Source organism: Enhydra lutris, unplaced genomic scaffold (genome assembly GCF_002288905.1).
Source record: "Enhydra lutris kenyoni isolate GAN:26980312 unplaced genomic scaffold, ASM228890v2 scaffoldscaffold38, whole genome shotgun sequence".
In the NCBI taxonomy this organism is placed as follows: domain Eukaryota; kingdom Metazoa; phylum Chordata; class Mammalia; order Carnivora; family Mustelidae; genus Enhydra; species Enhydra lutris.
In genome coordinates, this window is record NW_019154122.1 from 8,807,722 (window position 1) to 8,819,573 (window position 11,852).

The 11,852-nt window shown below is 49.8% G+C and overlaps 1 protein-coding gene across 1 annotated transcript; it reads left to right on the forward strand.

The window, feature by feature from the left end:
* The first annotated feature begins 687 nt into the window (after window positions 1-687).
* Window positions 688-9,872, forward strand: LOC111154877 (agmatinase). The gene is made up of 7 exons (XM_022514811.1): window positions 688-959; window positions 2,449-2,651; window positions 5,280-5,328; window positions 6,378-6,573; window positions 7,277-7,456; window positions 8,841-8,925; window positions 9,689-9,872. Exons 1-7 carry the CDS (start codon window positions 688-690, stop codon window positions 9,760-9,762), a joined length of 1,059 nt encoding a protein of 352 aa, XP_022370519.1. The 3' UTR covers window positions 9,763-9,872.
* Window positions 9,873-11,852: the final 1,980 nt, after the last annotated feature.

Consider the following 11,852-nt stretch of genomic DNA (forward strand, 5'->3'; position numbering starts at 1 on the left):
CAGATTAGGGACTTCCCGGTAGTGTGACCTTCACTGGGGGAGAGGGGGGCTGTGTGTGTGTCTCTAAATCCAAGAAGATTATTTAGAAAGACTCCACTTCCTAAGAATCTTACCCAACATTTCTTAATAAATTATTTAAAAAAATGCATTTCCAGGGGTGCCTGGTGGCTCAGTCCCTTAAGTCTCCTACTCTTGATTTCAGCTCAGGTCCTGTTACGTTCTCAGGGTCGTGAGATGGATCCCCGCTATGGGTTCCGGGCTCAATGGAGAGCCCGCTTCTCTCTCCTTCTGTCCCTCCTCCTTCGTTGGCGCCCTCGCTCTTTCTAAAATAAATAAATCTTTTAAAAAGTGCATCGCCTATTTCTCTTCTTTAGAAAAAAGTTGTTTTTTTTTTTTCCTTTAAATCTTTTCACTTTTAAAAACATTACTCTGATAGGGAGAAGCAGGGACCAAGGGCCAGTTTTGGGGTGGGGGGCACAGACACCGGGGCGGTGCCGTGGCCGGGAGTGGGGAGGCCCCGGCCTGGCTTTGTTTACCGAGGGAGCCAGAGGCCAGAGTCCAGAGAGGGGGCGGGGAGAGAGCGGCCCCTCGCCCGCCCAGTTCCCCAGGCCGCCCGCTCATTGAGCGCGCGCTGCTCCGCGCCGGCACAGCCCGCGGGCCTGGCGCTGTGCGGACGGGGCAGGCGGTATGCTTCGGTGGATTGCGTCCCGGGGCGCCCGGGGTCTGGGGGTCGGCGGGGGCGCGCATCCTGCCGTGGGGCTCTGCCACCCGGGCCGCAGCTCCAGCAGCCGGTCTTCCGATGCGCCCCGAAACCAGCCCCCCAGCTCCGAGTTCGTGGCCCGGACGGTGGGCGTCTGCTCCATGATGCGGCTGCCGGTGCAGGCCTCTCCCGAGGGGCTGGACGCCGCCTTCGTCGGGGTGCCGCTGGACATTGGGACCTCCAACCGGCCCGGGGCGAGGTGAGGTCCGAAGGATTAGGGGACAGGTGGCTGGACCGCCTGATGGCCACTGGGCGCGCAAGACAAAGGGACGGGCGCCTCCTCTCACCCAGGGTGGGGTTGGAAGCTGGTGCTCGCTCCGGGAAGCTCCCAATCCTTGTTGGAAAGACCGTTGATTTCCCTCCTCCCGCATCGAGCAATGGTGAGGGCTGGTCACGGGTGTCTTCTGTTGGTGACCGGAGCCTTCTCCACACACTGATTCCTGAACCTTGCTGGGTGGCTGTGGGGCTGGGGGTTGGGGTGGGGGGGAGGCAGGGGACATTATTTCTGAGAAGAAGGGAAACTGAATGCCCCTTCCCCAAACCTCTAGATGTCACCTGATCAAGAATTGCTCAAATACAAGGATTTAAAAAAAAATACATTTTACTATGAAAAATTTTTTCCATTTTATTATTTTAAAAGATTTTATTTATTTGACAGAGATCACAAGTAAGCAGAGAGACAGGCAGAGAGAGAGGGGGGAAGCAGGCTCTCTCCTGAGCAGGTAGCTGGATGCGGAGCTCGATCCCAGGACCCTGAGATCATGACCTGAGCTGAAGGCAGAGGCTTAACCCACTGAGCCACCCAGGCGCCCCTCATTTTATTATTTTTAATTTCTATACACAGTGTGTGGCTGGAATTTGAAACCCCGAGATCAAGAGTCCCACCCTCTACCTCCATCAATTGAGCCAGCCAGGAACCCCAAGGCATTTTTTCTAAGATGGAGGCAGTGAAAGTAAAATCTGTTTTCCTAGTGAGTGAGCATCAGCTAATTTCTGCTCAGCTCGCCCCCTTACCGCGAACATGGATGCCGCCATTTATTAAATGTCTCCTAAATGCAAGGCCCTTTGCAGAGATGACCTTGCTCCATTCCTCCAACAACACAGTACATGATTTTACAGATTAGGAAATTGAGGCTCATGGAGATTAAGAAATTATCTAATGTCATTTAGTAAATTGTTGATGGGTGGGTCCCTAAATTCGTGCCTTTGATGTCTTCAAGTATGCAGCCTGGGGGGCACCTGAGTGGCTCAGTCCTTAAGCATCTACCTTAGGCTCAGGTCATGATCCCAGGGTCCTAAGATTGAGTCCCGCATTGGGCTCCCTGCTCAGCGGGAAGCCCGCTTTTCTCTCTCCCACTCCCTCTGCTTGTGTTCGCTCTCTTGGTGCTTCTCTCTGTCAAATAAATAAAATCTTAAAAAAAAAAAAGAGTATATAGCCTGGATCAGTGGTTCTCAACCAGGGGACATTTGGTAGTGTCTGGAGGCCTTTTTGGTTATCCCACTTGCTACTGGCATCTAGTGGGTTAGAGATCAGGGGAGACATCCTACAAGGATTGGTTGCCCCCCCCCCCCACACCAAAGACTCATGCAGCCCCAAATGTCAGCAGTGTAGAGGTTAAGAAATCCTGGCGGAGGCAGGACCTCTGACCTTTCTGGGGTGGTTCACAGGATGATTTTTCCTTCTCCAGATTTGGACCCCGGCGGATCCGGGAAGAATCGGTGATGCTTCGGACAGTCAACCCTAGCACGGGGGCCCTCCCCTTCCAGTCCCTCATGGTTGCAGACCTAGGCGATGTGAACGTCAATCTTTACAACCTTCAGGATAGCTGCCGTTTAATTCAAGAGGCCTATCAGAAAATTGTAACAGCTGGCTGTATTCCCCTGACCTTGGGTAATGGCATCTGTGGGGACAAGTGCAGCTCTCTGGGCTGGGAGTTCATTTATCTCAGGCTTGGGTGTAGCTGCTCCTTCAGGGGAAGCCACTGTGAATATGGAGACAGCTGGAAAGAGAATGTTTTTTTGTTTTTAAATTTTTTTTTTAAAAGATTTTACTTATTTATTTATTTGACAGAGAGAGATCACAAGCAGGCAGAGAGGCAGGCGGGCAGGGGGGGGAAGCAGGCTCCCTGCTGAGCAGAGAGCCCGATGCGGGGCTCCATCCCAGGACCCTGGGATCATGACCTGAGCCGAAGGCAGAGGCCTTAACCCACTGAGCCACTCAGGCGCCCCTTAAAAATGTAACATGGAGGGGCACCTGGGTGGCTCAGTCAGTTGGGCGTCCAACTCTCAGTTTCCGTTCAAGTCATGATCTCAGGGTCCTGGGACTGAGCCCCATGTCTGGCTCTGGGCTCAGTGCAAAGTCTGCTTGTCCCTCTTCCTCTGCTCCTTCCCTTCTCCATCTGTGCTCTCTCTCAAATAAATAAATAAATCTAAAAAAAAATTTCTCATCCTAGATTTTTTTTGGCCTTGACCTTGATTTATAAAAATCAAAATAGTTACATCAAAAAATTACATCAAAATAGCATTTATCTTAATGACTCAGTTTTTTGGTGTCCCTTAAATTTTGCATCCCAGCAAGTTCCTCTCCCCACCTCAGCTTTGTCCTACCCATGATTCCAGGCCTCGGGAAGGCTCACAACAGAACCTCACTCAGCTGTGGCTTTTTTAACCATTTCAAGGACATGCTTTTCTTTTTCCTTTCTTTTTCTTTCTTCCTTTCTTTCTCTCTCTCTCTCTTTCCTTCTTTCTTTGAAAGAGAGAGGAGAGCACAATAGAGTGTGCACGCCCCTGTGCAGGGGTAGGGGTGGAAGGGGCAGAGGGGAACAAGAGAGATTCTTCGGTGGGCTCTACACTGAGCACAGACCCCACTCAGGGCTGATCTCACAGCCCTGAGATCGCAACCTGAGCTGAAATCAAGAGCAGGCGCCGACCCAATGGAGCCACCCCAGGCCCCTCTCAGGGACATACTTTTTTTTTTTTTTAAGATTTTATTTATTTATTTGACAGAGACAGAGAGAGAGACAGTGAGAGAGGGACCACAAGCAGGGGGAGTGGGAGAGGAAGAAACAGGCATCCCGCTGAGCAGGCAACCTGATGTGGGGCTCGATCCCAGGACCCTGGGATCTCGACCTGAGCTGAAGGCAGCTGCTTAACGACTGAGCCACCCTGGTGCCCCTCAGGGACATACTTTTAATGACTTTATTTGAGAGAATGCTGCTAGGGGGTATTTCTTTCTCATCAGGGTCTCTGTCAGCCTATAGAGCATCTTTCCCTCTGCTCCCACTTACATTTCTTTCTCCTCCAGTTCACAAGTAGTTAAATGACACAGGCCTTTTTCTAAATCTCCAAATGTATTTTTGCCCAACGAGAGGGCTGAGCCTGCAGAACCTGGTGGTGTGGAGTGCGGTTTCTGGATGGCTCGGTTTGAAAATCTCAGCTCACCTCTCATGGGCTATTTATGCTTCATTTCCTCACTTGTGAAACGGGAATATAACATTACCAGCATCTCCTCGTTGTTTAGCACGAGGGGCGTATAGTGAAAGTGCCTACAACGTGTCTGGCATCGTGACTGGCGTATTTTAAGCTTCAATAAATGTTAGCTATTGTTATTAGTAGTGGTCCACGGTGATGCTTTTCTAGGCCTGAGCTGTCCTGTACAGCAGCCACTAGCCACAGATGGTTATTCAAGTTACAGGTGATTATAATGAGATAAAATAGGAAATGTGGATCCTTCTGGCATGAGCTGTATTCCAGTAGGCCCTTGTGGTTAGTGACCGTCATGTCCAGTGTCCAGTGCAGACGGAGAACATGCCCATCGCTGCAGGGTTCTATTGGACAGACCTGTTCCAGACATCGTACCTGTATGCTTTCATCTGTTTCCTCTTTTATTCTATTTATTTATTTAAAAGATTTTTATTTATTTGCCAGAGACACAGCGAGACAGGGAACACATGCAGGGGGAGTGGGAGAGGGAGAAGCAGGCTTCCCGCCAAGCAGGGAGCCCAATACGGGGCTCGATCCCAGGACCCTGGGATCACGACCTGAGCCGAAGGCAGATGCTTAACAACTGAACCGCCCAGGTGCCCCTTATTTTATTTTTTTAATTAATTAATTAATTTAATTTTAAAGATTTTGTTTATTTATTTGACACACACAGAGAGAGAGCACAAGTAAGCAGAGCGGCAGGCAGAGGGAGAGGGAGAAGCAGGCTCCCTCCTGAAAAGGGAGCCCGGCATGGGGCTCGATCCCAGGACCCTGGGATCATGAATGGAGCAGAAGGCAGTCGTCTAAAGGACTGAGCCACCCAGGCTCTCCGTTTCCTCTTTTAAAGGACTATGTAATCCCAAACATCCAGTGGCCATCTTCCCACAGCTGAATAAGATCTCACGTTAGCTGAGGTTACAGCTCTTTGGTCTAATCAAAAGAGTGGCACAACTGGGCAAACGGAAGACTGCTGTCAGTAATACATGGTCCTCTCCTCTTACCCACGTTCCAGATGTTTTCTTCTTCCTCTTTGCAGGTGGAGATCACACAATCACATATCCGATTCTGCAAGCGATGGCAAAAAAGTAAGTCCTGAGCGTCTGGGTGCGCACAAAGGTTTCGAGATTCAGGAGCTGGGGAATGAGTGTTTTGCTGCTAGATGGTATCACGTGACCTCTGCTGGCTCAGGTTATTTGGGGTGATGGGAAATTCCCGACTGAGTTGCTTCTGTGGATCAAAATGAAGGTCGAGCTCCCCGTGTCTCTGTCAGTCACCGGCTGGGAGCCAAGACAATTTATTATTAACACTTGTGGCTACCCTTGCTCGCCCTAGATCTGCTCTGGTGCGCGTGCTCAGCGTGTGTCTCTGTCTTTGGAAGATGGGCCCCTCGTGAAATACACAAACCCTGTTAACTTCACTTTCTGTTTGGCTTCAAGGCCCAATACACAGGGGTATTGCTTTTTGAGGAGAGGCCCTGAGAGGGCCCCTTCCCCAGAGAATGAGAAAATGGATTTTCCGGTCCTGCAGGTCTACCAGGGATGAACTAACTTGGGTTAATTAGTTTGAAAAAGAGGCAGAAGGGCCAAAGCGGCGCAGCTCCAGAATTCATACACGGGAAGGATATGTGGGTAACATCTTCGTTGGTCGTGGGCGGGTGCAAGTCTTTTCTGGAAGCTCTGCTTGCCTGGCATTGATTCAGGTTGTATGTTGCTTTCCGGTGGCTGGCGGGGCTGTTGGAGATGATGGAGAGAGGGTTGGGTTGAAGCTGCTTCTTGGTGCCAAGGTTGGAGAAAGGGTGGCTCTGATGAGCTCTGCCAAGCTCACCTGAGCCTCCATCCTTCATTCTTATCCGTCTGGGCCTCTCCGGCTCTAAGTGAAGAATATTCTGGGTGATAGGTAGGTAGTTGGTTGCAGCTAAAGCAGTGTATGTGTCTGTCTTCTGCCGGACTTCTCTGAGCTGATTATTCTGAGCCGCTAAGTGATTTAAAGACAGGAACCAGCTGCAAGGCTGGTCATTGATGCCAGGTCGCCTGTGGCTATGAAAGGTCAAGTGTGGAAGTGTGGGGAGCCTGGAGGGGGGCGGTGCTCTGGCCCCAGAGGGAGGCCTGGCCTCTGAGCTGCCTGTTGTCATCAGGCATGGCCCCGTGGGGCTGCTGCATGTGGACGCTCACATGGACACGGCTGACACGGCCCTTGGAGAGAAGCTCTATCACGGGTCGCCCTTCCGCCGCTGCGTGGACGAGGGTCTCCTGGACTGTAAGCGCGTGGTGCAGATCGGCATCCGGGGCTCCGCCATGACCTTGGATCCTTACAGATACAGCCGGAGCCAGGTGACAAACCAAATGCCCCTTCCTTTGCCCCCAGCCTGCAGAGCGCATTGCTCTGTGGTGCCCATTTGGTGGTGGCTCTGGATTGCACAGGGGTTTTAATAACTCAGTTCAGAAAAACAGGAAGGAAGGCCGAGTTTGCACCAAGAGGGGCACGTGGAACAGAGAGGAGAGAGGATGTGAGTGCATGAGGCACAGGGGGCCTCTCATCGCCGGGGTGGGGAGAGGAGCAGAAACACACCAACCTCGGCGCTGTGGCTGGCTTCAGAGAGAGCGGAGGAGGTCCGAACCCAAGGCCAGGAGCCATCTTTCTAGTTCTCATCCTCCCCCCGCACTGGCCAGAGGTAAACACGAATGACAAGAGGCCAACAGGAAAGACCCAAGTCGCCTGCTTTTAGAGCGTGAAAGGGCCCTTTTCCTGGACCGAGCCCTTCAGGGGGTGCTAAGTTCCTCCCTCACTCAAGCTCTAGCCCAGCCTCTCTGTGATCCCATCTCCCCAGGTCAGCTGTGACTTACTTCCTGCTTCCTCAGGGCCGTCGCTCCTCCCTTCCTCACCAGTAAAGTGGGGATGGCAGTTCCCTCTTCGTGAAGATTGGGGGTCTGATGTCGTGTGTACAGAAGCGCTTCGTGTGGGGCTGGCACATATGAAATGCTCAGTAAATGACGCCATGTGGGAGGCTTGACGTCCTGCTCTTGACTTCCTCAGGGCTTCCGGGTGGTCCCGGCCGAAGACTGTTGGATGAAGTCCCTGGTTCCTCTGATGGGGGAGGTGAGGCAACAGATGGGAGGCAAACCCATCTATATCAGCTTTGACATTGACAGCTTGGACCCTGCCTATGCCCCGGGGACAGGCACCCCTGAGATTGCCGGTCTCACCCCGAGTCAGGTAAGCAGCTTCCACCAGGAACAGTGTCTGGGGCGGGGAGGGTTCTTAACTCCCCACTTCCCTGGGACTTGCGGTGGGTGAGTCTTCGGGATCAGGACAGGATTTTAAAAGCTGAGGGGTTAGACCTTTGTTCTCAGGGCTGCTTGAAAGTTGGACCCTCTTGTTGAGTGAGGAGTGGACCGACTTTGGCAAGGGCCCTCCTTTCTGGGATTGGATAGTCTGTTCCTTGAGCCTTCTGACTCTGATCCATGTATGGTTGGCTCGGGGGGACATATGCCCCACTTAAAAACACTAAGTTTCTCTTTCTGGGGTTCCATTTAAGAAGTGCTCACGGTGGGATTAACTGCCAACCGTGGATGCTCAGACGTTATAGAAACACTCAAATAAAGCTCTCTGACTGTGGGCTGAGTGTCAGGAAATGGAGGCAGAATCGGAGTGTGGTTTTAATTAGAAGGTGAGCTCCAGGAGGATCAGGATCTTGCTGCATGTGCTCCCCTGTCCTTAGAGTCTAGAACGGTGCCTGACATAAAGAGGAGGCATTCGTAGATATCTGGGCGCCTGAGGGAAGACCGCTCACACCTGAGCCGTGACCTTATCTCCTCTAAGAAAGGGGGGCCTGTGAGCAACTACCTCTCAAAGCCATTCTCCATCAGTTCCTCTCAGAGATTTCTAAAACTCAACCCTCATTCCTCAGCTTCTCATTCTGGGCTTTTCACCGGCAGAACAGAAACTCTTTTAGACAAAGCGACCTCTTCCCACCATTGCCCTCACTTATCCTGTCTGCTGGCCACATCTAACTACTGGTATTTCTTTCCATCTCCGTGTCTTTGCATGTGTCTTTCAGTCTGGGCTGCACTGCTCCTACCTAGCTGCTTGGCCAATTCCTTGCGCTAAGTGCTTCCACTGCTGGGGATGCCTTACCCCAGCTCTTGGGGCTGTTTCGTGTTACACTTTCCTATGCTTGCTTTTTTTTTTTTTTTTTTTTTAACGATTTTATTTTTTAAAGTAATCTCTACGCCTAATACGGGGCTCGAACTCTCAACTCCAAGATCAAGGGTTGCACGCTCTACTGACTCAGCCTGCCAGGGGTCCCTACACTGGCTTTTCTTGAAGCCTTTAATGCATGACATTGAAGTGATTGGTCTGCTTGTGTGTATTCTGTCCCACAGTGGACCCTTTGGGAGCGGGGGCTGTGTCTTGGTCATTTGTGTCTCCGTGATGCCCACCAGTGTGCCTGGCCATCAATAGATGCTTATTGTGAGAAAGAGATAGTTCCAAGTCAAAGGGTGGGCATGCGTTGGGAGAGAGGCACTGGGAGCTCTGTGGTTGCTTTTCGTTGTGAGCGGTTACTGCTGTGGACAACTCAGGCTTGGTCTTGGGACAGGCGCTGGAGATCATCCGGGGTTGTCAAGGCCTGAACGTGGTGGGTTGTGATCTTGTGGAAGTTTCGCCGCCCTATGATCCTTTTGGTGAGTAAGCGAGTAGACTGTGATCTGTAGGCAGCTGCCGGTTTAAATGATATTAATGTACTTGATAAGTAGAAGATGGATGGGCCCTTTTGTGTAATTTGGGGACCTGCTGAGTATGTTTTGCAGCGAAGAAAATAAACCTATTACTGCACACCCTACAAACACGAGCTAATTAACAAAACCCCTGGGAGGTGGCTATTACTGGCCCGGACAGCGGAAGAGAAAGAAACCAGCCGATAGTTTATTAATAGGGTAGCACCGTTCTACCTTTCTTTGATAGTTCATTGAGAAGCGAATCGTCGAGGCATAAGTAATATTTATTAATATTAAAGAAGTGGGAGGTTGGGTGGCTTAGGAGAGAAATTCGAAGCAGATGCCATTCCAATAATTTTGACTTAGAGAAGCTTCCAGACTTAGGCTTGTTAGCCTCAGAGGGTAGGTGATAAATACGATAGACACCATTATTACAGGTTTTCCTTGGGCGGCGGGGTGGGGTGGGCGCTGGAGGGAGGCGGTGGCGGGGTTCTGTTCTCGGGGTAAACAACGAACCGTGTAAATTTCAGAAGGCTCTTTCTGAATGATGCTGGATGGAGCCGAGTACCAGGGAAAGCGTGTCCACAGGGTGGCTGGGCAGCCCGGAGAAGAGGGTGGAAGAAGGGGCGAATCCGGACAGGCAGCGCAAAGGGAAAAGGGTTGAGTACCAAGAGTTTTGGCCTTGGGAGCGGCCTGCCTCGCGTTCACCTTCAGTTCTGTCTCTTTGTAGGCAACACGGCCCTGGTGGCCGCTAATCTGCTCTTTGAGATGCTGTGTGCTCTCCCCAAAGTGACGGTCGTCTGAACCTTGTGCTCCTCAAGACACAACAGCTGTGCTGATGGCAATTCTTAAGAATTTATGCGCAAGGGTCTGAGTACTGGACAGTCCGTACCACTAGAACTTTGTCCCTGGGGCGCCTGGCTGGCTCAGTGGGTTAAGCCTCTGCCTTTGGCTGGGGTCATGGTCTCAGGGTCCTGGGATCGAGTCCTGCATCGGGCTCCTGCTCAGCGGGGAGCCTGCTTCCCCACCCCCTTCCTGCCTCTCTGCCTACTTGTGATCTTTGTCTATCAAATAAATAAATAAAAATCTTAAAAAAAAAACTTTGTCCCCGGAGGCTATAAAATCAGGGCATTCAGTAGAGGCCTCATCCAACAGCTAATATTTCTGTGGAGTTTGAACAACTAAAACTAGAGAAGCACTGTACTGTTTTGATGAAAGATGTTGGAGGAGTAAGGGGAAAAGGGAGCCAAGGAGCCTCTGGTTCAAGATGATCTAAAAATTGCATAAATGAAATAAAAAATGCCCTATGACATAATACTGTATACAACCCCGTATTTCTCCAGTTTCTTCCCTTACACGGTGGCTCCTCCTGAGGGACTCAGGGCTGTATCTGGGTTTTAGGACCACCATGAACATAAACAAGAAGTTTGAATGAAAGTAACATGCAGATCCTAATAAAGAAACTTCCTGCTCAAAAGCCCATGGGATGCACGGAATGTCTTTTCAGCCAGACATCGGGTGGCCTCCAGAGAGCCCTTGGGGACATTTCCTTAACCCTCTCCCTGCCTCAGTTTTGCATTATCTACTCTTGGAGCTGATGTGCCGTGACAGTAACTCCCGAAATTGGCTGCGAAGATTCACGCGTGGGTTGAGTTACGCGCAAATTCGGTTTGCGTCGGTAATGTGTCCGCGAGCAGATCATCGTCTCCCAATGCAAGAGCGACACGTAATCATCACACATTAAAATAGTTTATTTCTGTTTTCCAGTCTGTAGTATTCTCAAAACAAAAATAACATCAGCTTCAGTGCCTGTTCACAATACAAAACAAAAACAACATAAAAAAAGACACCATTTGCCAAATAAGTTATTTGTTCCTAAGAGTATCAAAAGTGCAAAATATTCACCTTCTTTTCAGATCGGTCTCTGAAGTTCCATCCTTCTCTTTCACAAACGGAACAGACAGATTCAGCAGCTGCCACACTGCCTTTGTTCTCAAGGGGTAAGGTCAGGCATTTGGACGGGAGCGATATTTCATCTGCAAAGATATTCTGCATCAGCTTTTAAAGAATTTTACTTGGGAAAAAAGTTTGACTGTTTGCTTCTAATCTTTTTCCCAAACAGAGCAAATCACTTAAAAAAAATTCACATTTCATTTCTTTTTAAATCAGGAAAGCGTTCATGTACTGAGTGAGGAGGAAATCAACCTATTGATTTGAAAACTACGACCAAATTTTCATGGTCAGTAAGTGATGGCAGAGAGAGAGAGAGAAACCGTGGTGCCCAGCAGAAGTCAGGGCAGTCCTGTTCACCGAAATGCTGCTAACTCAGAGCTGACAATCTCTTAGACAAATTATGCCACCTGCACCTGAATGATAAAAAAAATTTGTTAAGTAGGTGTATATTCTACAAAGACTTGTTTTAGGTCAGTTTTCACCTCCAGCTGCCAAACATGATACATAGGTGATATCAACCAGAAAAGCCTACTTCTAAAAATAAAACAATGTTGTCAGTCTCAAGATATTCAAAGACCAAGAAATGAACTTAAAACCGAAATTACGTCTGTGTGATTACACATGAGAGAAGGAGAAATGGTGGCATTGGCTGAGCACGTCAATGGCTCATACATTTGACACAGAAGTAAAAAGATTCATGGAAACATTCATGAGGAAAGGCTTGGGTGGTCAAGAGCAAAGTTCACTTTAAAGTAGAACCTTCCTAGCATCCTCTCGGGGGCCATGTCTTCCAACCCCAAACAGACCTGTGAGACAATTTTTGGACTGCAAAATTCACGAATATTTTAAATCCTCTCTATTCTCACTTTCCTTTCTTCATACAAATGGAGGGTGCAGCTTTCTGTCTAAAGGTGCTTTTTATTTTAATGAGAAACATTTTT

Coding starts and splice junctions, on each gene's coding strand:
- LOC111154877 (XM_022514811.1), top strand. CDS start 688: ATGCTTCGGTGGATTGCGTCCCGGGGCGCCCGGGGTCTGGGGGTCGGC. Junction 960..2,448: donor TCCAACCGGCCCGGGGCGAG/GTGAGGTCCGAA, acceptor TTCCTTCTCCAG/ATTTGGACCCCGGCGGATCC. Junction 7,457..8,840: donor CCGGTCTCACCCCGAGTCAG/GTAAGCAGCTTC, acceptor GTCTTGGGACAG/GCGCTGGAGATCATCCGGGG.